The sequence below is a fragment of the Musa acuminata genome, chromosome BXJ1-8 (genome assembly GCF_036884655.1).
Source record: "Musa acuminata AAA Group cultivar baxijiao chromosome BXJ1-8, Cavendish_Baxijiao_AAA, whole genome shotgun sequence".
NCBI classification, from domain to species: Eukaryota; Viridiplantae; Streptophyta; class Magnoliopsida; order Zingiberales; family Musaceae; genus Musa; species Musa acuminata.
The window spans coordinates 18,821,777-18,847,690 of record NC_088334.1 but is presented as its reverse complement, the minus strand read 5'-3'; the positions used below and the strand labels follow the sequence as shown (position 1 = coordinate 18,847,690).

At 35.5% G+C, this 25,914-nt stretch overlaps 1 protein-coding gene across 1 annotated transcript; it reads right to left on the bottom strand.

Moving 5' to 3' along the window:
- Nucleotides 1–25,606, bottom strand: LOC103994840 (probable LRR receptor-like serine/threonine-protein kinase At1g67720). Its single transcript, XM_065079288.1, has 15 exons — nucleotides 25,335–25,606; nucleotides 23,208–23,739; nucleotides 9,122–9,627; nucleotides 8,899–9,031; nucleotides 8,686–8,757; nucleotides 8,508–8,576; nucleotides 8,354–8,425; nucleotides 8,022–8,090; nucleotides 2,623–2,774; nucleotides 2,314–2,555; nucleotides 1,441–1,567; nucleotides 1,308–1,376; nucleotides 1,037–1,220; nucleotides 722–857; nucleotides 1–620 (listed from the first exon to the last, which is right to left on the bottom strand). The coding sequence occupies exons 1-15, from the start codon at nucleotides 25,402–25,404 to the stop codon at nucleotides 285–287; spliced, it is 2,769 nt and encodes a 922-aa protein (XP_064935360.1). The 5' UTR covers nucleotides 25,405–25,606; the 3' UTR covers nucleotides 1–284.
- Nucleotides 25,607–25,914: the final 308 nt, after the last annotated feature.

Here is a 25,914-nt window from a genome sequence, read left to right as displayed (position 1 = left end):
TGAATGTCAAAACATTAATCAGAGCTAAATCACTTCATTTGGTAATACACTTCAAGAAAAAACGAGAAAAATACAAGGACACAACATTTCTCAAAAGCAACCACTCTAGAAAGATGAAGTCCAAGGAACACTCATTGCATCAAGTACTTCTAGCATAACTCTCAAAAGGAAAACAAAATTAGAAAGATGAAGCTACATGCAAATGCAACTGGCCGCTATGCTCCATTTCCTCTAGATTGCAAGTTTGATCATAGGAATTGAACTAGACCCTAGTTTTGTATCCATTACCGAAGGTCAGGCTGCACAAACAACTCGGGAAAAGAGGCATTCTGATAAGTAGGCAAGTTCAGAGGGTGGTCCACATTCATGGAAGTGCCTACCGGCTTTTTTGAGTCTCTCTCCATCACACAGTTCCCGTTGAGTTCTGATCCATGTTGGATTGCAATGGCCTGCTGGATCTCCTTGAGTACTTCTGATATCGATGGCCTTTGCGCTCCATGTGGTTTGACACACATGATAGCTATCTCCGCAATTTTCCACACCGATTGTAAGTCGTAATCATCCTGCAATGCGGGATCGACAACAGCCTCGACGTTACCACTCTCGATGAACGATTTTGCCTGCCATATGAAGATTCAGTGATCAGATAACAACATGGTGATGTTTCATTCTGGTCAAAACGTACAGGACAACTTTTTGCAGCAATGAACTATGAACTGACCCATGCAACAATGTTACGGCAGTTGAGGCCAAAGCTTTCACTAGATATCGGCTCTTGACCTGAAATCAGCTCCAGAAGTATAACACCAAAACTGTAAATATCACTCTTCTCTGTCAATTGCTGAGATACATAGTACCTGTGCATGTTTCACACTAATCAATCTGGAATTGCTGACACTATTTTGCAAGATATGAAACTCAAAACAGAAAGAAAAATGAATTAAAGAGTTCTTTGCAACATTATGATTTCAGGCAGCAACCAAAATTGATTTCATAAGCATCTGAGATAACCATAAACGAAATAAAAATGTCTTACTCGGGGTCCAAATATCCAACAGTCCCCCGAACCATGCTTGAGACATGGGAACCATCCACTGCATGTTTAGAAAGACCAAAATCAGATACTTTAGCTCTCATGTGATTGTCGAGGAGAATGTTGCTGCTCTTAAGATCCCTATGGATAATGGTAGGAAAGCAGCCCGTGTGGAGATACTCAATGCCTGAAAAGATTCAAGATAAGTGGTCATGTTAACTTCAGTCTTTTAAAACTAAAATTATGCATTGAAATAGTGTTCTTGCGATTCAACCTTTTGCAGCATCCTCTGCAATCTCAAGACGATCGATCCAACTAATAGTTCTTTCTCGAGCTGAGGGGCCTGCAATGTTTCCAAATAAGAGGTCCGGTATAGACATTTATCCAGAAACAAATATATGACTTACCACGAAGATGCTCTTTCAAGGTTCCATTGTGCATAAATTCATACACAAGGATGTTTTTCCCATCCTGTTGACTGTAACCAAGAAAAGTTACGAGGTTCCTGTGATGGATTCTTGAAAGTAATGTGACCTGAAAGAATCATGTTAGTCACTATACTGATGATAGGAAAAGAAATTTTTAGTATTGATGAAACAAAAATAAAAGGCAAAGTAATTAACATTACACAGACAAATGTGATGCAAGTAGTGGCTAAGACATCTTAGGGAGAAGAAAAGTAGAACTGCAACTTTGATCTGGAAAGTGAGCTGATATCCACCAATAAAGTTGAAGTCGAAATGCTGTTTTACAGCAACATAAAACAATTTGGGAAGCAAATGGGAGTCCTAATCCCACTAGAACTACATCAAAGACAGGAAAGCCACACACGTTTCTGACATGAATAGTCTTGCCAAGGGATAGTACTGTAGCAGTACTATAGCATATTTTGTGGATGATGCTATAGTAGCAATTTAAAATGCTATTCTCAACATATTACATATCATAAATAAGAAATCATAGATTAGGTTAGACACCCAGTTGAATAAGAGAATTTGGCATTAGTAATCCTATAAATAAACATGAATGTAACCCTAAGTTTTGTGTTTGGGACTATTGCTTTTTCCCTACTAGCATGAATAAAGTAGAAGAGGTAATAGTAAACCTAGTTTATCGTTTTCTTTGGAGGCTTCTACATTTCAAATGAGATAATGCTTGTTAGACACATACAGGGAGATATCTACAACCAAACGACAACTAGATTTCAGTAAATTGAAATCCTTTTTATAAAGTACAAAACCTTGAATTGAAACATACCGTGATAACGTAGGTACATTTACCTCGTTCAAGAATTCCCGGATTCCTTGGAATGAATCATTGGTAAGAACCTTGACTGCAATTTCTTTTCCATCTGCCAACTTCCCATAATAAACTATCCCAAAACCTCCGGAACCAATTTTCTTTTCAAATTTACTGGTGGCACCTTCTATTTCAGACAAAGCAAACCTATGGGCTGATTCTGCAGAAACTTCACTGAAGAAAGTACTCAATTTTTGAGCTGGTTGAACACTGTTGGCATTCTCTGGAGGATGGAAAAGTATTCAGGGTCATGGTCCTTTAAAACATCTACAAAGAACTTCCAAGCATACCTTTTGAAAAATTCTTCCTTGTTTTGTCTAAGAACAAGTAGCATAAGATAGAAATTACAAGCAGCAAGCTAGCTCCAAGGACAGAACATATGATGAGTACCATGCGATTCACATTTTTCTTCCCTTCATGTAGACCTTCATTTCCTGAATAGCTAAACACAAACAAAACAATACCCCTTTTGAAGTTCACTACTAGTAAAGATAAATGGTTGATATGAAAAAGAAAAAGAGAAGATTAAACTTATGTGCAATGTCTGATCACACACATTTCCAAAGGAAAAAAAAACTATAATCACCAATAATTTTCCAACTTAACATAAATTAACTACTATAAATAATATATTACTTTACTTAAATTATTAATTTCCTTGTTTGTGTAGTATGGTTAAGGAAATGATTAAAATTAATTTTCTTAATCATGTGGACAAGTTAAAAATTTTGCCAATCAATTAAATTATTAATTGATTTATTTCCTAATGAGTGGTGTGATTTTTAGGAAGTAAATACTTTATATATATTTTTGTGTAAACCATAAGAAATGAATATTATATTTTTATATTTGTGTGTGAAAGCAAAATAAAAATAAATAAAAATTAAAAATTAAAAATTAAAATTAAATAATTATTTATCTTTCAGGCGATGGGAGGATTGAAGAGAGGATTCCCCGAAGAGATGATCCCCGAGGAGAGGTAGTATCCTCTATTCTTTTCTAATAAGCTTTGATTCATGTCTTAAGATCTTTGATATTAGGATTATTATAATTTTATAATGCATAATAATGTTTTAATTTTAAATTTTATGATTAATAAATAATGATAAATGATTTGTAATGTTAGAATGATTATTGACTAATAATGATCACTTAAGCTTCAGTAAATTTCAAGATTAATTTAATTATTAAAATTATTATTTTTGAATTAATATAATAGTTTTAATTTATTTAATTAGATGTATCTGTGTTTCAAGAGTTATATATGAATTTCTATGAATTTAATTAGTTTTAAATTTAAGATTATGAATTTAAATTTCTTAATTCAGTGAATTGGTGTTTGACCTGAGTTAGATTGATCTATAAGATCGGGTTGACCCAGCCCTTATGGCAAGGTACTACCCGAACCATGTGATTAGGCATAACCCAGCCCATGTGACCATGTATGATCTAGTCATGTGGCCAAGTAGGAGCTAGCCCATATGACAAAGTACAACCCAAATCATATGGCTAAGCATGGTCCAACTCACATAGCCAGGTACGACCCAGTCCATGTGATCAGACACGACCCTAACTTGTGTCTAGGGACGACCTAACCCACAAGCTAAGCATGGCTCGGTTCAGTGGTAAGGTTCAGCTTAGTCTGCGAAGTTAGGCCCATCTAGCTATGCGATTGGTGCTAAACACATTGTCGTTCCTCTATCCAACTCGTTGTATCTTAGCCCAACCTATTACTTAGGACAGGCACGTGCGACACATGTGACCCGTCTAAGACTCTAGTGGGTCGATTCGGTTTAGGCTAATACTATACGACATAGTCTAATTTCCTTTCCCTTTATTGGTTTGAGCTTATTAATTGACTGAATCAGATAGGTTTGATCGGTTCAAGACGGTTTAAGGTGATTCTAGACCAACTTAACTAGTTCAACCTACTTGACCTAAACAAAATCAATCAAATCTAAATTAAACCAGTCTAGGATGATTCAAACTGGTTTTATAAGGATTTGAGGTTGATTCTATTATGTCATAATTGAATTGAGTTTGGTTCAAGTCAATTGGGCTATTCCAATTAGGGTTCTGGTTGATTGAGGACTATTGAGAGATTGATGTCTTACGTTGTGATAATTTATTTCATCTAAAAGTATCAGTTAAAAATAATTATTGATTTTTTATATTTTTTAAGTTTATGATATTGATATGATTATTACCATATAGTATATGTAACTATGCTAGTGGTTCACATTGGAAGTGTAACTTGTGAAATGAGCTATAAGCCCGTCATTATGTGAAGCTATCAATGAACATAGCCTAGTAGATCATACATCAAGCATGGTCCCTCATAATATTTTATCATACTATTTCTTGAATGCATATGTGAATGAATGGATGAATGTAAATAAATGATCATAGTTGTTTATGTATCCCTACCGAAGGCAAGTAGAGCGATTTCTCTTCGAGGATTAGCAGGTCATCAGATGTAACAGTTAGACGATTCCTCCATCTGCTATTAGGAGGAACATATCCTCACTTGGGCAGGTGAGAGATACCACTCTACCCACTTTTAGAAGAAATCAATCCCGTGGAGTATATCCCTCAATCCGTTATTGGGAGAGTGCACCTTCGGGTATGATGTACTCCTTTGTTATTTGACTATTATGTATGTGTTGCATGTGGCTAATGCATGATTTTGTTTATTATACAAGAATTATCATTGTTTTTCTAATACATAAGTTTTATAATGAATCAATATATTATCATTTAATATTAAATTATTGATACTTGTATATATTTCACGAATATTAAAAGTTATTATTATGTTTTTTCATAGGTTCCTACCAACATATGTGGTTACTAATATGTTTTTATCTTACATTTATTTTTTAAGTAATCTACTACTTTATAATAGATCTAAGGCTTGGGTGAAAGAAACTTTTTTTTATTATTTCCTATCAAGAAGATGTGATCATTTTTCTAGTTAATAAAATATTTACTATTGTAAAGACAAGGATTTAAATTCAAAGATGAAAAAAAAAGGAGTGTCTTTGTTAGGACTCTAGCTTAGAGAGTCCTAATTGAGAGGGACATTCATGTAAAACTATTAGGACTCTAGCTAGGAGAGTCCTAATTGAAAGGGACATTCTGTTAGGACTCTAGCTAGGAGAGTCCTAATTGAGAGGGGCATTCATGTAGGAGGTTTTTTCTAATAGAAGAATTAGGAGTTGTAAGGGAATAGGAGTCTTGAGTAGGAGTCCTATTAGGAGTTGGTTAGAAATAAGAGTCTTAAGTAGGAGTCCTATTAGGAGTTAGGGTTTAGAAGCCCTATAAATAGCCATGTATTCCTTCTCTTTTCATAGGCAATAGATGAATCTTTTCTGCAGCCTTTGAGCAGCAACTTGGAGGGAGGAACCCCTATAGAGTTCCAAGGAGGCCGATCCCCTAAAGAGATCAACCCCAAGTTTAGAATCTGCAAGAGTTCTAATAGTCTTTTGTATATTATGAATAATAAAATAATGATTTATTATTTTTTATAAATTTGGGATGTGACAAAAACTATCATGAATGATGTCTCGATATTAGAAAAAGAATTGAACAAGCAATTCAGGTACATGAACATATAACATCCCAAATATTTAGAATAAGCTATATGAATTTGTTTTCAATTGTTGAGCCCTCAATATAGGATAATATTCTTAGATAAATTAAGAGCAATTAAATATTTTTTTATTATTTTAGTTTAAACTTTAGGACTCCCTTCACCTCACAAAGAATAACTAATTTTAACTAATTTATTTATTCTAATTAAGGCATCTACCGATCCCTTTGAATATAAAAATATTACCATAAATAATTTTCTCACATTTTATTGATGCACATAATTGTCCAACAAAGGAAACATATATTCTATGTTCCCTTGTTACTCACACATCCACCTCAACTTTCTATTCTTGGCTAAACTAATTTTTTTCCAAGAGTTTTCTTGTTGACTAATAGTTGGTCCATAAAACGCTAGCTTTACAATGGTCTTACAAAATTTTTCATTCATTTAATAAATACACAACAACCTTCTCCACATTAATTACTCTGCTTTAATTTCATTTAACAATGTCTTCACTACTCTTTTTGTCTAATCAAAATTAGGCAGCCAATGACAATATGATCAAAATCAGCAAAATAAAGTAATTAAAAATTCAGAAACTAAAAAATATATAATTAAAAAGACTAAATATTAGAAAATATTTTTAAAAATAAAATAAGTAATGTAGAGGAAAATTTTATATTATTTTTGTACAATACCATATATTTTAAGTTTCAGTAAAAGCAATATTCATTTATATTACAAGATATAATTTATTAACTATATATTCATATAGAGATGCATTATCATATTTTCATAAATTATAACTTAAAACCAAAAACTTCATTTTTTTACTTAACTCGAGATGACGTGAGGATGGAGAATGAGCAAAGACACAAGCAATGAATAAATTACAAGCAAGTCATGAGGCATTTGTGAGCCAACGTCAATCTGATCATGAGTAGAAGCCAGCAATGAGGTAAGTTTCGTCGGTCTCCCTCCAATTCTTCACATCCTCCAATCTCTCCTTCCATATCCTCTCTTCCTTGTCTTTCTCTTTTTTCTTTCTACTATTTCCCCTTCTTTCCCATTTCATGGTTGATCATGCGAGTATAAAACAAAATTGATACTCAAAAGTAGTTATCTCATTTCTTTTCCTTCTTTCAATCACCCTTTACAAGATTTTCATAATATGACATTAACTTAATTTCTTTATAGTTAGAGCAATCTTAAATATCACCCTCGTTCTTGTATATGGATACCCAAAATCTTTTCCTCTCTTCATCAAACATATTTTTACTTCTCAATTTTTGTCAAATAAACTAGTCAATGAAACAATCACATGGTCTCCTAAATTCTTTCAAATCTCAGGAAGGATATCACTAAGTCCTACTATCTTATATCAAATTGCTAATCTGAAAACAAATGGTAGAACCTTACATATATTTCACCACATCAATATACCAATGCTGTGGGTCGCTTTCAGGCAACCTCTTCATCCACCTTTTGTACCTTTGGACATCTGGGAGGTGAAAATGCCTCGCATTACTTTTAGGTGACAGTATGATCCTATAATGAAATCAGTCAAGATCTACCTTTATTCCTTGTATAAAATTAAAATAGATTTTTTCTTCTACCCTTTCCATCTAAACTCAACTAGATTTTTATAAAAGAGATCTGAATAACTATAGCATTGACCAAAGTACCATGAACAGGGAAAATCAAACCATTATAAAGAACAGTTGTGTAAATGATGTTAAGCAAAAATTGTGTCTAAATACTTCCTCTACTTGAGGAATTTGCAAGTTTCTGAGTTAATCTGAAGAAGTGCAACAAGGTTAAGATGCAGGATGTGCATCGGAACTCTAAATATAATTGTATAGGTTAGAACCCTTCAAACATAATGAATGAAGGCCAGAAAAAAGCTAACATATTAAAAGAAAGAGAGAAAGTAGGGTGTTCTCATTGATGTTTTGGTTAGCTAGATTAATCTTCAATAATTACGTTTCATCTTAGGATAGCTAATTAGTATGCACACATATTCTCAATCCCATATTATTAAAATAAACTCAAGTACTAGTGCGAAATAGCCTATGAAGAGGAAGTGATACTCACTTGAGAAAAATATTTTTATGTAGGAGCCCCTTTGGAACTACTCCACTCAACTTATTATTCTGCAAGTACCTATAAAATCAAATTTGCAAATGAGTTAATTTGTATAAATAACATATGTAGTGGTGCATGTGACAGAGATCTAAGCTTTTGGGATCAACAAAAGAGTAGCATTTATTAGTTGTCTGGTAGAAAAAAAAACTAGCTTAATTTCGTGACATGAAAAATGCAGGTAATACCTTGAACTTTCTGGTAAAATAGATACAAAGATGAGCTGCAATTTCTAGATTACTATATTAAATTTAAGTAACAATATCAGGAGCTATAAAACTTACAATTCTCTTAGACTTGGCAGATCTCCCAGTGACGAAGGAAGGACACCGGTCAACTCATTGTTCTCAAGATGACTATATGAAACATAAAACAATTATTTCTTCAAGCATATGGAAAAGCTAAAGGACATTATTACCAAGATGATTGCCTCCTTACACGGTCTTTAGATTTAAGCATTCACTAAAGTCAGGTATTGTACCAGAAAGTGAATTTTCATCAAGCCATCTGCAGTAATCAGCTGCTTCAGTTTTATAATATGAGAAATATTCAACTTATTGAGATAAGAAAGTTTCCAAAGGCAAACAATTAAGAGAAGAAAAGATCCAGCTCTTACAGTTCAACCAAGCCTGTTAACTTAGTCAGCTCTAAAGGAAAGTTTCCTGTCAAATTCTTCCCAGATAAATTACTGCCAAACAGCAATACATTTACGAGTTAACTAAAGATTCAAGAAGTGAGAAGATTAGACACTAGAAACTTGAAGAGAGTTTTAGACATAGGAGCATCACTAAGAAATCTGTACCAACTTGGCAACTCATAATTTCAGTACATGGAAACTATACTCGGTTGTGGATCTGAACTACATTGCAACCAAGACCATGGTACTGGTAGACATGGGTCACCACCTTCTTTTGCCCAATCTGCTAGTGGATAATGAGAGATGAAACTGGCCATGACAGTTGCTGCAGACTCATGAAACCAATATATCTAGAATCAAATATTTATGCAAAAGCACATGCAAAATAGCTAAATTCAATAGAAGGAACAATTACCATCCCGAGATCCATAATTTATTTCGAGGTACTTATAAATTTCTAGGGCATTTAAGATAGGTCCTCGAGATGAATCATTTGTCTTCTTAAAAGCAAAAGAGAATACAAATGGAAAGGAGACATTGGTGTATCCAGGTTCATACAGTCGGTATTTTCCCTGAGCATTTTCTTGAACATTCACAGTGGGTTTACTAAATTCTGGCAAGCCTGGAATTATTAGCTTAAACTTTCTGGTTTCATTTGAACCAAAATCTTCAATTTCTGCAAAGTATGAGAATGCCCAACCATTCCCCGGAAAGCCATCCAGATCAAGACGATAAGTTAAGGATCCATTTCGACCCAGTACTGCTGTCTGCATGACCTTTTCAGGTGGTCTTTCACCACTACTAACATCAACTGGCATATCAGTTGATATTGTTTCAGTTCCAGGAGCAACATCAACAAGGTAATTTGGCCTCCTAACAGTATCAGATTCCCATATTCTATCAAATGGATCATCAGGATATCTGCAAGAATAATGAAGAGATCGATTAAGACAAATCCAAGCGGAAAAATTTAAACTTATAGATACTGAAAGACAAGCATATGGAACTTGAGATTAAATTGAAAAATACATGCAAGAATAAAAAATCATAAAAGATAAAAGTAACAGTGTATGATGTTAGGTGCGTAGGCATTATCCTTTAATTTTGACCTTAATTTCCAACTATTACTTAACTACCTAGGAGAGATTGTGCTTCTTATAACCAAGGCTTCCACCATCATAAATTTTATCAAGGCTGCAAGATTGAATATATGATGGAATGGCAGAAAATCGAGAGTCTGATATCCCCTTTGTTTATCTTCATTTTAACTAATGCAATTTACTAAAATCATATGACTAGTCCAAAGAGAATTTGTCCCCTGTAGTTCAACATAGTTGCTATAAGCACTGAAGCAGATCTAAGTTTTTGTTAGTCAACTTTCTGTTCACTTTATCTAACCATCTGGATCCTCAGCCAGTCATCCTGATAGTCAGTCATACCTACAATTCAAATTTCACCATTTTAATAAAATTTTGAACTTATTTTTATTTTTTGCAGAAACATTATGTCCACCCTACAAGAAAAATGTTGACATACATGAAATTGTAAATTACAAATATCAACTGACAGCAATAAATCTTTTTTTTCTTCTTGGGCGCTTCTTGTAGATCCATCTTTCAAAAATTTGAAAAAAATATTGTTAAAGGATATGATGTATAATCTATAAAATTCATTGTTCCCCTACAATATCAAACTCCTGTTGTCTCCTTGCCAAATCATCCATTCAATTAACATCAAACTCTCTTGTGTGGCACTATGAAACATCTAATTAGTAATCTAAAATAAATTGGGTATTTGATGTTTCCTAGAAAGTACAATTTCAAGTGCAACAACATTACTAAGTGATCTAGGACGATGTAGCTGAGTTCGAGTCGAACTCTAATTTGGCTCAACCAGCATTCAAGTCGAACTCGAAATCAATCCCAATCCAACCGAACCAAGCTCAAGCTTGAATCCGAGCTCAAGGACCATATTCAAGTCAACTCAAGTCTCACTCAAGTTCCGCTTAACCCAAGTATGATTCAAACTCCAATTCAGCTCAATCGGGACTTCGACTCAAACTCCAATTCAATGTTGGAACCAACTCAAGCTCAATTTCAAGCCCAGAAGTCGGATTTGATCAGCTCCAACCTCGGGAAGATTTAACTCGAGTTCCATTCGGATTGGAAGAGTAGGCGGCCAAATTGAGGAAGAGAGCTAGGGGCACCAGCCCTAGCAAGGTAGAGTCCTAACCTAGTTAGGGATCTAGGACTAGGAAGAAAGAGTCCTAATCTAGTTATGGCTCCACCTGTAGAAGCACTAGGAAGAGGGAGTGCTGTTGGGAAAAAACCTGTTAAAGCGAAATATTCTTTTCCCTCTTTGTGTATCAAAATGGGTTCCTCATCAAAATACCAACTTGATATCCAAATGAAAATATCAACCAACACAACATAAACAATAGAGCAAAAATCAATCACACAGTGAAACCCAATCTTTTTAACGTGGAAAACCCAATGTGGGAAAAATCACGGGACCGTAGTCCACCTCAAACTTCCACTATCAATAGTAATGATAACAGGTTTACAGTAGGTCTTCTCTATAATAACTAGAGAATCAGAATAATATCAAGATCATAGATTTTAGCTCAAGAAAAACATATATTCATCACATAAAATGGATCTCCTCGTAAGAAAATTCTAGGTCTCACAAAGTGGATATAGCAGGAAAGTACCTTAGAGAGGGTAAACTGCAGATCAACACCGTTAGGATTGTAGAGTTTGCTACAAGGATTCTCCACAAAATTTGGGCCGAAACTGACAACGTTTGGCCATCGATCGTCAAGCAGAAAACTCAGAAACCTAATTTTTCTCTCTTTATTTCTCTCTCCTCTTTTCTCTGCACGCCGCCGCACGCTGCACTGCGCACATGCACACACGCACGCTGCCTTCTCTCAATTTTGCCCTTTCTCTCTTTCTCTCTTTAATTTCTTTGATTTGAGCTCAAATGACCCAATTTGTCCAAACCCACATATGGGCTGGACCCAACAATTCTCCCCCTCCAGCTCATATAGTGGGCAGTACCAAGCTCGCTCTTCGCCTACATGCTTCAAGCTTCTCCTTAGGCAAAGACTTTGTCAACATATCTGAACCATTATCGTTGGTACGTACTTTTTCCAATTGTAATTCTTTCATCTCAAGCACATCACGAATCCAGTGATATCTCACATCAATATGCTTGGATCTAGAATGGTATGTTGAATTCTTGGAGAGGTGAATGACGCTCTGATTGTCACAGTAAACAGTATATCCTTCCTGTTTCAAGCCTAATTCCTGTAGAAACTTTTTCATCCATAAAGCTTCCATGCAGGCTTCAGTAATTGCTATATATTCTGCTTCTGTGGTTGATAGAGCAAACACACTTCTGTAGCTTAGACTGCCAAGAGACTGCTCCTCCTGCAAATGTCATCAAGAATCCCGAAGTGGACTTCCTGGAATCAGTATCACCTGCCATGTCTGCATCTGTGTACCCTTCTAACACAGGTTCATCACTGCCAAAACATAAACATAACCTGGAAGTACCTCTTAGATATCTTAATATCCATTTCACTGCTGCCCAATGTTCCTTTCCAGGATTAGAGAGAAATCGGCTAACAACTCCAACTGCATGAGCTTTATCTGGCCTAGTACAAACCATGACATACATCAAACTGCCTACTGTAGATGAGTAAGGCACTCTGGACATTTCTTCTTTTTCTTTCTCACTTGTAGGACATTGTTTCGAACTAAGCTTGAAATGATCTGCAAGTGGAGAACAAACTGCTTTGACTTTACTCATGTTGAATCTTTCAAGAACCTTTTCAATGTAAGTCTCCTGAGATAGCCAAATCTTCCTTTTCTTCCTATCATGAAGAATTTTCATGCTAAGTATTTGTTTCACCGATCCCAAGTCTTTCATAGCAAAAGACTTACTTAGCTCTCTTTTAAGCTTTTCAATTTTACCAGCATCATGACTAACAATCAGCATATCATCAACATATAGCAGTAAAATAATAAAATCATCATCTGAAAATTTCTTCATAAACACACAATGATCAGATATGGTTCTATCACACCCTTGGCTCATTATAAAGGAATCAAACTTCTTATACCGCTGTCTAGGTGCCTGTTTGAGTCCATATAAGCTTTTCCTAAGCTTACACACCATATTTTCTTTTCCCTCGACTTTGAAACCTTCTGGTTGTTCCATGTAAATTTCTTCTTCTAAGTCACCATGAAGAAATGCTGTTTTTACATCAAGTTGCTCAACTTCTAAATTCAAGCGGGCAGCCAAACCAAGAACAACTCGGATAAAGGACATATTCACAATTGAAGAAAATATTTCTTCAAAGTCAATACCTTTCTTCTGACTGAATCCTTTCACGACTAGTCGTCCCTTGTATCTTTGTTGTGAGCTATTATTTTCAGTCTTCAATTTATAAACCCACTTATTCTTGAGAGCTTTCTTCTCTTTAGACAACTTTCCCAAGTCTTAGGTGTGGTTCTCAAGCAAGGATCTCATCTCTTCTTGCATGGCTTTAACCCACTCATTCTTATTCTCATGTAGAATAGCTTCTTGGTAAGTTTCTGGCTCTCTCCCGTCAGTAAGCATAACATACTCATGTGGAGGATATCTGGTAGATGGTTGTCGCTCTCTAGTGGATCTTCTCAATGGAATCTCAACTGGTGGTGGAGGTGCTGGTTCAGTTGGTTCAGCATCATCAAATGTAGGTGTATCATCACTAGTATTCTCACTACAATCTTCTTGTTCATCTCCCCTATGATCATCATGAACTATAGGTAAAGGAACTTGACCCAAACTCTAAGAAATATAAACAGAGGTTTCTGGCTTCTCAATATTATCACTATCATCAAACAATTGGTCTTCAAGAAACATAACATCTCTGCTTCTAATAATCTTCTTGTTCACTGGATCCCATAATCTGTACCCAAACTCTTCATGACCATATCCCAAGAAGATACATGCTTTTGCTTTACTATCAAGCTTGGACCTCTCAACTTTGGGAATATGAACAAATGCTTTACTATCTTTTTCTCTCCATACTCTCTCTGGAACATTACCTTTCAGAGGAACTGATGGAGAAAGATTTATCATATCAACTTTAGTTCTCATAGCCTCCCCCCAAAATGACTTTGGTAACTTGGCGTGGGAAAGCATACACCTAATCCTTTCTTCAATAGTTCAGTTCATCCATTCAGCCACACCGTTCTGTTGAGGAGTTTTAGGAACTGTTTTCTCAAGCCTGATACTATGGAACCTACAATAATTCTCAAAAGGACCCCTGTACTCGCCACCATTATTTGATCGAATACTCTTTAGTTTTCTATCAGTTTCTCTTTCAACACTGACATGAAACTCCTTGAAAACATCGAGTACCTGGTCTTTAAATTTCAAAGCAAAAGCCCACACTTTTCTAGAATAATCATCAATAAAAGTAACAAAATAAAGAGCACCTTTAAGAGTTCTAGTTTGCATAGTACAAACATCAGTATGAACTAAATCAATAACATCTGATCTTCTAGATAATGGATATGTCTGAAATGCAACTCTATGTGTTTTTCCAACTAAGCAATGATCACAAGATTTAAGAGATGTACCTTGCAACTCTGGTAAGAACTGCTTTCTAACAAGAGTTTGAAGTCCCTTCTCGCTGATATGTCCAAGCCTCTTATACCAAAGATCTATACTTTCACCTTTTTGAATTGCATTAATCTCTCCTTTGTGTAGCTTAGCTTCCATGACATAAAAAGAGTTAAGTTTCTTTCCTCTTGCCATAATCAGAGAACCTTTAGTGAGTTTCCATTTGCTTTCACCAAAATAGTGTGCAAATCCCTCATTATCAAGTCTACCTGTAGATATCAAGTTAAGACGAATATCTGGAACATGCCTTACATCTTTGAGTATCTATTTGCTCCCAATATTGGTCTCCAAGCAAATATCTCCAATACCCATAATCTTAGATGTACTACTGTTCCCCATTCTGACATTACCAAAATCACCAACAGTGTAAGATCTAAAGAAATCACCATGAGAAGTAACATGAAATGAAGCACCAGAGTCAATTACCCAGTTATTGTCCTGAGCTACAAGACTGACACAACCGTCATCACAAACAATAGTGATATTACTTTCAGCAGCAACTGAATTAGTCTCTTTCTCATTTTTCTTCATTTCATTCTGTTCTCGCTTCCAAAACCTACACTCTTTCTTCATGTGACCTAGCCTGTTACAATGAAAACATTTGATATCTCTTCTAGACTTAGATCTTCCTCTATATCCATGTGGGTTTCTGCTATGACTTCTTCCACATCTTTCTTGTTTTTCAGTAACAAATGCCCCAGAAGAAGATTCACCCTGTTCTTTCCTTCTGGCATCTTCATTTAGCAAACTGTCTTTAACCATATCTATAGTTAGAGTCCCCTCTGGCGTGGAGCTACAAATTGTCACCACATATGTTTCCCAACTTTTTGATAAAGAGCTGAGAAGTAATAATCCCTGCATCTCATCATCTATATTCATTTTCATAGCAACCAACTTGTTTGTAAGACTCTGAAATAAGCTTATGTGCTCAATAATGTTACCACCATCTTTATACTTCAAATTTACAAGCCTTCTGAGGAGAGAAATTCTATTTCCCACTGTCTTTTTCGCAAAGAGATTTTCTAACATTTGTCAAATAACATCAGCTCTGGTTTCATCTGAAATATGCTCATGCAAGTTTATATCCATCCATCTTCTAATATATGCAATGACTTTTCTATGTTGAACTTCCCATTCTTCATCGTCCATAGTAGAAGGTTTATCATTAACCTTGATGGACTTATACAAATCTTTGCAATAAAGCAAATCTTCCATCAAACGCCTCCAAGTGGAATAATTTGATGAGTTCAATTTAATCATACCATCTGATTGCTCCATTTCAATCACACAAGAAAAACTAGTACCAAACAACCTGCTGCTCTGATACCACTTGTTGGGAAAAAACCTGTTAAAGCAAAATATTCTTTTCCCTCTTTGTGTATCAAAATGGGTTCCTCATCAAAATACCAACTTGATATCCAAATGAAAATATCAACCAACACAGCATAAACAATAGAGCAAAAATCAATCACACAGTGAGACCAAATCTTTTTAACGTGAAAAACCCAATGTGAGAAAAACCACGGGACCGTAGTCCACCTCAAACTTCCACTGTCAATAGTAATGATAACAGGTTTATAGTAGGTCTTCTCTATAATAACTAGAGGATCAAAATAATATCAAGATCATAGATCTTGGCTCAAGAATAGCATATATTCATCACATAAGATGGATCTCCTCGTAAGAAAATTCTAGGTCTCACAAAGTGGATATAGCAGGAAAGTACCTTAGAGAGGGTAAATTGCAGATCAACACCGTTAGGATTGTAGAGTTTGCTACAAGGATTCTCCACATAAAATTTGGGCCGAAACTGACAACGTTTGGCCACCGATCGTCAAGTAGAAAACTCAGAAACCTAATTTTTCTCTCTCTATTTCTCTCTCCTCTTTTCTCTGCACGCCGCCGCACGCTGCACTGCGCACCTGCACACACGCACGCTGCCTTCTCTCATTTTTGCCCTTTCTCTCTTTCTCTCTTTAATTTCTTTGATTTGGGCTCAAACGGCCCAATTTGTCCAAGCCCACATATGGGCTGGACCCAACAAGTGCTAACCTAGCTAGGACTCCATCCCTCCATCAATTAAACATGGGGGTGCACAGCCCCTTCAGCTCATCGAGTCCCAGCAGTCCTAGGCAAAGTCCTAGCCGAAGAGAGGAGAGTAAAGAAGGTAAGAAGTCAGCAATCAGCAGCCTACTTCTTACGGCCTGCGGCAACACCTATGCTGCAGAGATTCTTCCAAAAATCTGTCGTCCCTAACAGCTTTCAAAGGAGCCTTTGACAGCAGCAAGGAGAGGAGAATAAAGCAGAAGGAGAAGAGAAAGAAAAAGAGAACCTGCGGCAGCTCTCCTTCAAGTTGCAGCCGACAGTAGTCCTTCCTTGCAGCAGAGCACGCCTTCTTGTACCACAAGTCCAGCAACTTCTTTCCCAAAGGGCAGCAGCTTCCAGCTGCTGCTACAACCCTCAGCAACCTCTGAAAGGGAAGTAGACAGCTGAGAAGAAAGGAAAAGAGAAAGGGAGAGCTCGGCAGCAAGTTCGCAGCCCGAACAGTCCACGCTTGTCGAGCGAGAAGTTCGAGGCTGTGTTTAGTTCCCTTACTTTTATTTCAAAGCAAAGTAGATGGATTTCCCTCTTGGATTTCTGTTTTCTGCAGCAAAAGACACAACTCCTCCACGAAGACATAAATCTGCTCGAGGGAAAGTTCAACATCATCGAATCCTTCCCCTATATGGATCACTAAGATTCCATCGGGACTTGTTACTTGTATGGTTCATTTAGAGTTCCATTAGCATCTCCACTGGGCAGTAGGCTTTCCACCCAGTATATAGCTCAGTACTGGTCAACTTACCACTTGTTACGCCCTATGATGAATTCATTGAGCATTAAAGCTCACGTTAAAATTGCATGATGTATGGACCAAGGTATGCAATATCGTACCGTACCGGAGTTTCGACGTTTGCTCGGTACGATACGATATTGTATACCGAGCAGTATACTGTTTGATATATCGCTCAGTATATATATATATATATATATATATATATATATATATATATATATATATATATATACTTCGGCGACGTCGTCTCTCTCTTCTCTCAAGCGGGGCGACGTCGCCTCATTTATATATATATAAATTAATAAATATATATTTATATATAAAAGATTATATATATTTATATATATTTTTTTTTATAGAAGGCGACGTCGCCTTTTCCTTCTCCCACGCGGGGCGACGTCGCCGAGGCGAAGCAACGTTGCCTCGTTTATCTATATATATATATATATATATATATATATATATATATATATATATATATATATATATATATATATATATATATATTTCGTTCCGTCCAGTAACGGGCGGTCCGTGTACCGGTCAACTGACGGACCGATACATACCGCCCGTACCGGACGATATTATTCGAAATTGTATTCCTTGGTATAGACTACACAAGAGTCTACGAGTTAGTAAGCTTGGTTTTGGATCAGACTACATGAAATTGCTCGGTGCAAGCATTGGGTAGAACTGTGTGTTGAGAATTGATTCATAGTAGTTACCTAGGTAGTTACCATGTTCTAGGTAGTTTTAGGCATGTTTCAAGAAGTGGCCCATGATCTAGAAGTTATAGGGTAGTTCCTACAACTAACTCAATCATGGGTAACATGGTGGAGTGAGGTAGTTACCACTAGGTCCTATAAATAGGACCATAATTCATGAAGAAAGATAGAATATGAATACACTTGGGAATATCTTGTAAGTGTTCTATGTCATTCCTCTTGTTTTAAATACTACATCGGTTTTCTTGATCGAAATGATTCTTTTTACTTGCATCGTAGTATTCTGTTTTTATCGTTTCCTTGCTCCTTCATCCCCAACATTTGTGGTATCAGAGCTTAGGTTCAATCTGAACTAAGCATTATGGCTTTCAATGGCAATTCCATGTCGCAACCCCTTATTCCTATCTTTTCGGGCAAATGCTATGAATTTTAGAGTATCAAGATAAAGACTTTGTTCAAGTCTCAAGATCTTTGGGACTTAATAGAGAATGAATATGTAGATCCAGATGAAGAAATCAGGCTAAGCGAGAATAGAAAGAATGACTCAAAGGCATTGTTCTTCATTCAACAAGTTGTACATGAGACAATCTTCTCAAGAATTGCAGTAGCGACAACCTCAAAGCAAGCTTGGTTGATACTTCAAAATGAATTTCAAGGCTCATCAAGGGTGATTACAGTAAAACTTTAAATCTTTCGTCGTGAGTTTGAAATTTTGTTCATGAAAAGCAATGAATCGGTGCAAGATTTTCTTTCTCGAGTGATTGAAATTGTTAGTCAAATGAAATCTTATGGTGAACATCTTCCTGATCATATAATTATTACAAAAGTTTTAAGAAGTTTAACTCCAAAATTTAATTATGTTGTTGCCGCAATTGAGGAGTTAAAAGATTTATCTACATTTTCATTTAATGAACTAATGGGTTCCTTACAAGCACATGAAGCAAGGTTAAACAGATCACTTAAAAAAAGTGAAGAAAAAATATTTTAGGTTAAGGGGGAGTCTTCTACTTCAAAAGAAGATAAAAAATCAACAGTAAAAGGACGTGGTAGAGGAGGATTTCATGGTAGAGGAAATGAAAGAGGAAGAGGAAGAGGAAGAGGACACTTTGATAGGCATGATGAACAAAGGCAATCAAATTATGATAAAAAAAATTACAAGAGTGGAATTCAATGTCACTATTGTAAAAAGTTTGGTCACATGAAGATAGATTGCTAGAAAAGAAAAAAACAAGCAAGCTATATGAAGGAAAATAAAGGAAATAGTAAGTTGTTTATGACTTATTCACAAGTTAATGATCTCTCAAATGATATTTGGTTTCTGGATAGTGAATGTTATAATCATATGTCAGGCATAAGATCAATGTTTAAAGATATTGATGAAACTCATAAGTTGAAAGTTAGACTTGAAGATAACAAGCAAATCCAAGTTGAAGGAAAATGAACAATTGAAGTGAAGACAAATCAAGGGAAGGTAAAATACCTTGATAATGTTTTCTTTGTTCCTACTTTATCACATAACTTGTTGAGTGTTGGACAATTGATAGATGATGGATATTCAATTATATTTGATGATAGTTCATGCACTATTAAAGATAAAAAATCTGGTTTGATTATGGTAAATGTTTGCATGACGTAAAACAAGATGTTTCCACTTGATATTTTAAATATTGAAAAGCATACTCTTGTCGCAACTCATAAGAATGATTCTAATTTATGGCATACTCTTGCCGCAACTCATAAAAATGATTCTAATTTATGACATTTAAGATATAGACACCTTAACATTAAGGGTTTAAGGTTGTTAAATCAAAGATGAATAGTTTTCGGATTACCTAAAATTAATACACTTGATGTATGTGAAGGATGCATTTATGGTAAACAAAGTAAAAAATTATTTCCTATTGAAAAAGCATGGAGAGCATCTAATTGTCTAGAATTAATTCATGCTGACTTATGTGGACCTATGAATATAAAATCATTTGGTGGAAGTCAATATTTTCTATTGTTTACTGGTGATTATAGTCGCATGAGTTAGGTATATTTTCTGAAACTGAAATATGAAACATTTGATAACTTTCGAAAATTCAAAGCACTTGTCGAAAGGTAAAGTGGTAGATACATAAAAACACTTCGGATAGATATATATGAATTTTTATCTAATGAGTTTAGTTTTTTTTGTGAAGAAAATGATATTCACAGAGAATTGACAGCATTATATACACCGGAGCAAAATGGTGTAGCTGAACGTAAGAATCGAACTGTCGTTGAAATGACAAGAAGTTTGCTTAAAGGAAAACACATTCCAAATCAGTTTTGGATAGAAATAGTTGCAACAACAGTTTATTTGTTGAATATTTCACCAACAAAGGCTATTATGAATCAAACTTCTTTTGAAGCTTGGTATGGTATGAAACCAAGTGTAAGCCATCTAAGAATTTTTGGTTATATTGCTTATGCTTTGGTGAATTCACAAAATCATCACAAGCTTGATGAAAAATTTAAAAAATGCATCTTAATTGGTTATTCCTTACAATCCAAAGCATATCGATTATATAATCCTATTAGTGGCAAAGTTTTTATCGACAAAAATGTTGTGTTTGATGAAAGGGCAAATTGAAATTGGGAGACCAATAAAGGTGGAAAACAAATTCAGATTCCAACAGAATTAGACACTCCACGGAATCAAATGACAGATCCTGGTCTAACAAGTTCATCGTCAACCTCACCTAGTAGTAGTTCAAATTATGATTCATTAGATGAAATGACATGAAGAAAAGGGCATAAACCTCACCATAATCTAATTAACTCAACTTGAAGGATTTTTGGTTAAAGGGCATGAAGAAAAGGTGTATAAGTTAAAGAAAACTCTTTATGAGTTTAAACAAGCTCTAACGGCATGGTACAATAAAATTGATTACTATTTTCTTCAAAATGGATTTAAGATGAGCAATAATGAACCTACTCTTTATGTAAAGAAGAAAGATGAACATAATATTCTAAAGATTTGCCTATATGTTGATGATATTATATATATGGGTTCATCTAACTCTTTTGTGGTAAAATTTAAAAAGTGTATGATGAATAAATTTGAAATGTCAGATCTAGGTTTACTGCATTTTTTTCTCGGGTCGGAAGTGAAGCAAGGATCAGATGAAATTTTTATTTCACAAAGAAAGTATGCAATAGATCTACTCAAAAAATCTAATATGATTAATTGCAAAGCTATAGCAACACCCATGAATGTAAATGAGAAATTAAAACTTAAAGATGGTACATGTCTGACAAATGCAAGATATTATAAAAGTTTGGTTAGAGGTTTGATTTATCTAACTCATACTCAACCAGATATTACCTTCTCTGTTGGTATAGTATCTAGGTTTATGCATAGCCTAAGCAAACATCATCTCAGAGTTATTAAAAAAATTCTACATTATTGTGCTGGAACAACAGATTATGGTATTTGGTATTTTCATAATTTTAAATGTAAATTATTTAGTTTCACTGATTGTGATTGGGCAGGAGCTTTAGATGATAAAAAGAGTACTTCAAGTAATATTTTTAGCCTCGGATCAGGAGCTATATCTTGGAGTTCAAAAAAGCAAGCAATAACTACGTTATCGACATCGAAAGCAGAATATGTAGCCGCAACATCAACAGCTTGTCAAGCAATATGTCTTAGAAGACTTCTTGAAGATCTTCATCAAGAACAAAAAGAAGCAACGAAAATATTTTGTAACAACAAAGCCACAATTGCAATGACAAAGAATTCAACATTTTATGGAAGAACGAAGCATATAGAGATACGCTATCATTTCATCCAGAATCTTGTAGCAAATTGAGCCATAGCAATGAAGTATTGTGGAACAGATGAACAAGTTGCGGATATCCTCACTAAGTCGCTTCCAGTTCAAAAACATGTTTATTTCATATCGTAAATCGGTGTATGTAACTATGAATCAAAGAGGAGTGTTGAGAATTGATTCATAGTAGTTATCTAGGTAGTTACCATGTTCTAGGTAGTTTTAAGTATATTTCAAAAGTGGCCCATGATCTAGAAGTTATAGGGTAGTTCCTACAACTAACTCAATCATGGGTGACATGGTGGAGTGAGGTAGTTACCACTAGGTCCTATAAATAAGACCATAGTTTATGAAGCAAGATAGAATGTGAATACACTTGGGAATATCTTGCAAGTGTTCTATGTCAATCCTCTTGTTTTAAATACTATATCGGTTTTCTTGATCAAAATGATTCTTTTTACTTACATCGTAGTATTCTGTTTTTATCGTTTCCTTGCTCCTCCATCCCCAACATTGTGGTCCTTGCACCATACCCTTATTGGATAATTAAGTCCTAGTATGCACCAACCATTATAGACAAAGCTTAAAACCATGTATTCTAGTATGATTTTAGGCAAGGATTGAAATATCGTACCGTACCGGAGTTTCTACATTCGCTCGGTACGATACGATATTGGATACCGAGTGATATACCGTTCGGTGTATATATATATATATATATATATATATATATATATATATATATATATATATATTTATTTATTTATTTATTTATTTATTTATTTATATAAATAAAAAAGAATTTTCGACAACGTTGCCAAAAAAAGGTGACACCCCTTCGCCTTTTTCGGCAACGTTGCCGAGGCGATGTCGTGTCGTCTTTTTCGGCAACGTTGCCAAGGCGACGTGACGTTGCCTTTTCCCGCTGGGGAGAAAGAGGGCGACATCGCATATTTATATAATATATATATATATATATATATATATTATTTATAATATATATATTATATATATAATACCGTTTGGTAGCGGGCGATCTATGTACCAGTTTACTGACGGACTCATATGTACCGCCCAGTACAGGCGATATTATTCGAAATTGTAATCCTTGATTTTAGGTAGGCTATTCATATTATTTAAGGTTTTGGAGATTGTAATATTCCACATAAAATGCTCTTAAGATCCATTAACCTGTCCATCCTATCAAGGCCATGTGTGACTTCAATCTCCAATAGGAAAGTCTCATTTCCAGCATGCACTGCAGAAAAGGCTAAATTCATGACAGTCCACAAGGCTTATTCAATCTTATATCCTCCTACAAAAATCATTTGATCATGAAAGTTTACTTTGATGGTAGCAAGAACCAACTCAACAATGCGATAGATATTATGGTAAAAAATTTCTCAACTCTAGCATACACTTAGAATTGAGGATGAATTCTAATTGATAAACTACAAAGCATACCTTACAGGATCACTGCTCCCTGCACCAAAGTTTATTCTTGCGGCCAGAGAGAGAAAGAATTGATTTTCATATGTTGTATAGTATAGAGAACCATTGAACTGCCGAAGCTCAAGTGTTGAGATAAATGGTTGCCCCGTAGTGGCATTTGATAGACACACACTAACTGTTGGAGAAGATGCTAACATAACTACCTCTTGAACTTCGATAGTGTTTGCATCAGATATCACAATGGTCGACCAATAAGTTGCCCCAAGAGATATGTCAAACTTTGGATAAACATTGCTTCTATCGAAGTTCCCATACAAGAAAGTTGCTCTTATGAGGTAGCGGGTTCTAACTTTCATGCTCAACATGTAACAGTACTTCTTGCTGTCCGCAGAGAAGTATCGTACTTTCATATATTGCCTTCTCTTCTCACCTGGAACAGATATGCTGGCAGTCTGACCAAAAGTAATCTGATTGTCAGCAGTCCACTCAAGCCCAATTTCATCTGTATAATTATCTGTTCCTCCACAGTCCAAACTTAAAAAACCTGCCGCAGGACATGCAATAATGTAAGACAGTGCTAGGAAAATTTATCCTCACATTATGTACTTCAAAAGAATATTGTTTGCTTATTCGGATCATCCATATGGACCTTCTGAGGTAAACACAGATAAGGATGTTGCCAGGATTTATATCAAGGGTATAAAAAAAACACTAAATACTATCCAAGACGACTATCAGAATTAAAGCAATCGAAAATAATGTTTTCTACAGTAAGCTTATGGAGCACATAAGCTCATACACACATAATTAAAATGGTGTAGATGTTTTTACATTTTGAATGCACATAGTAGCAACTCATGATTGATGAAAAAAGCTTATTAAATTGTCAACACAAAGTTATAACAGATACAAAAATACCTGACTACCATGGTAGAATAACATCATCGACTGGAGACTATCAGAAACAAAAGATGTACGTCATATATAATTGCATGGTAGAAACTCATGATAGCAGCACTTCATTTTTGATATAAACCAAAACAAAATGTCTAAAGATATATGACAAATGCTAAAACTGGAGTAAGGCAAAAGAAGATATGTAGCATAAATAAACAAAAATGTATATGCATACAATTTTATTAGGAAAACAAATAATATCCGTGCAAAGATATTTGTTATAGACTAAATGATAAGTGGCCATAATCTAGATGCCTATTGAGAAAGAAAATAGTGACAAAAGAATATCTTAGCTACATGATCACAGTTTATCATGCTGTTTAAGATCCGATGAAGTGACTTGCATTAAAAAAAGATTGCAAGATAATGCTTAAAAACATGTGAAAAATTAAAAAACAGATCCTTTGATTCCATGATTAATTAAATATGGAAAAACAATGGAATCTGATCGATGATAAAATGTCCTGGTGCCTCATATTACATCAACCATTTCCAAACTGGACCCCATACAAAATGAGTACAATTTGCAAGTGACCAAGAAAATACCCGCATAATACATTGATCATGAAGCAATAGGAAATAAGCTAAGCTAATTATTCCTCTGCGTCACCCCTTTTTTATGTATCAGCGGCCACCCAACATACAATCATTTATAATCACCCTGGCCTTTGAGAAAATTGTTTCAGAGAAATGCTATACCATGCACGGGTGATCAGACATCCCCTTTTGCCACACACATTTAGTTTCAAAAAAGAAAATCTGAATCAACAAACATCTGCTGGAAGACAAACTAAATTTCGACATTGGATGTAAAAACAGACAAGAAACCCCTTCACATAAAAGTTGCTCCTTTTAACAGTAGAAGAAGCCAACTCTTTTTAATTTTTCCTTTTCAGTTCTATTGACCGCTAGGACTGCTCAAGCACTTCATTCCTAAAACGTCTAAGACAAACCAAATTATTGTTTAAGATGCCAATATATTGTCTCACTTCTGGAGCTACTGACAGAGGCCCTTGAAGTGTCAAACACCTGTGCTGACATCTACAAGCACATTCCACACAGTAGATCATTGGAGGCATTGTTAGTTCCATCAGACTCCTAACTAAATTGACAAGATTCAAGATACTTCTGCATATGATCTACAGATTAATAAGCGGGAAAAGCCCACAACACCAGACTCACCAGGCATCTGAGCTCTTGATGCAGAGTAAAGAAAGAGGTGGAAGATGAGTAGGTGGAGAAGAGTGGCCATCTGCCGCTGGTGACAGTGAGCGAACTCTCTTGCCTCACTCCCTGCCGTATAAGCTTTGAACAGTGTGAGTAGGAAAGCTGGTGCAGTGGCCTATGATGGCCTCCAATACGCCCCATACTCCCTGATATCATGCTGTAAGAAAGAAATATGCGCTCCTTCCATCTTTTTACAGTGGAAGGAAGGTGGCGGAGGCGCGTTGGGTACTTTTAAGACGGTGGCAGGGAAAGCGAAAGGCCAACTAAAGCAAGCAAAGAACAGAACCGAAAAGAAAAAGAGCGTGGAAAGCTGGTGGCCGATGGTTGACGAGATTCCCCCATGGGCGGTGATGGTAGCGCTGTGACGGTGGAGCGGACCAATTTCCAGCAAATACAGCCAATCATAGGAAGCCACGATTTAAATTCGATACGTGGCGTGATTCCATTACTGCCGCTGTCAGAATTGTGTGTATACGGTTTTGGCCTTGTTATGCGGTGAGGGGACGACATGAACACCTTCCGAAAGCCAAACAAG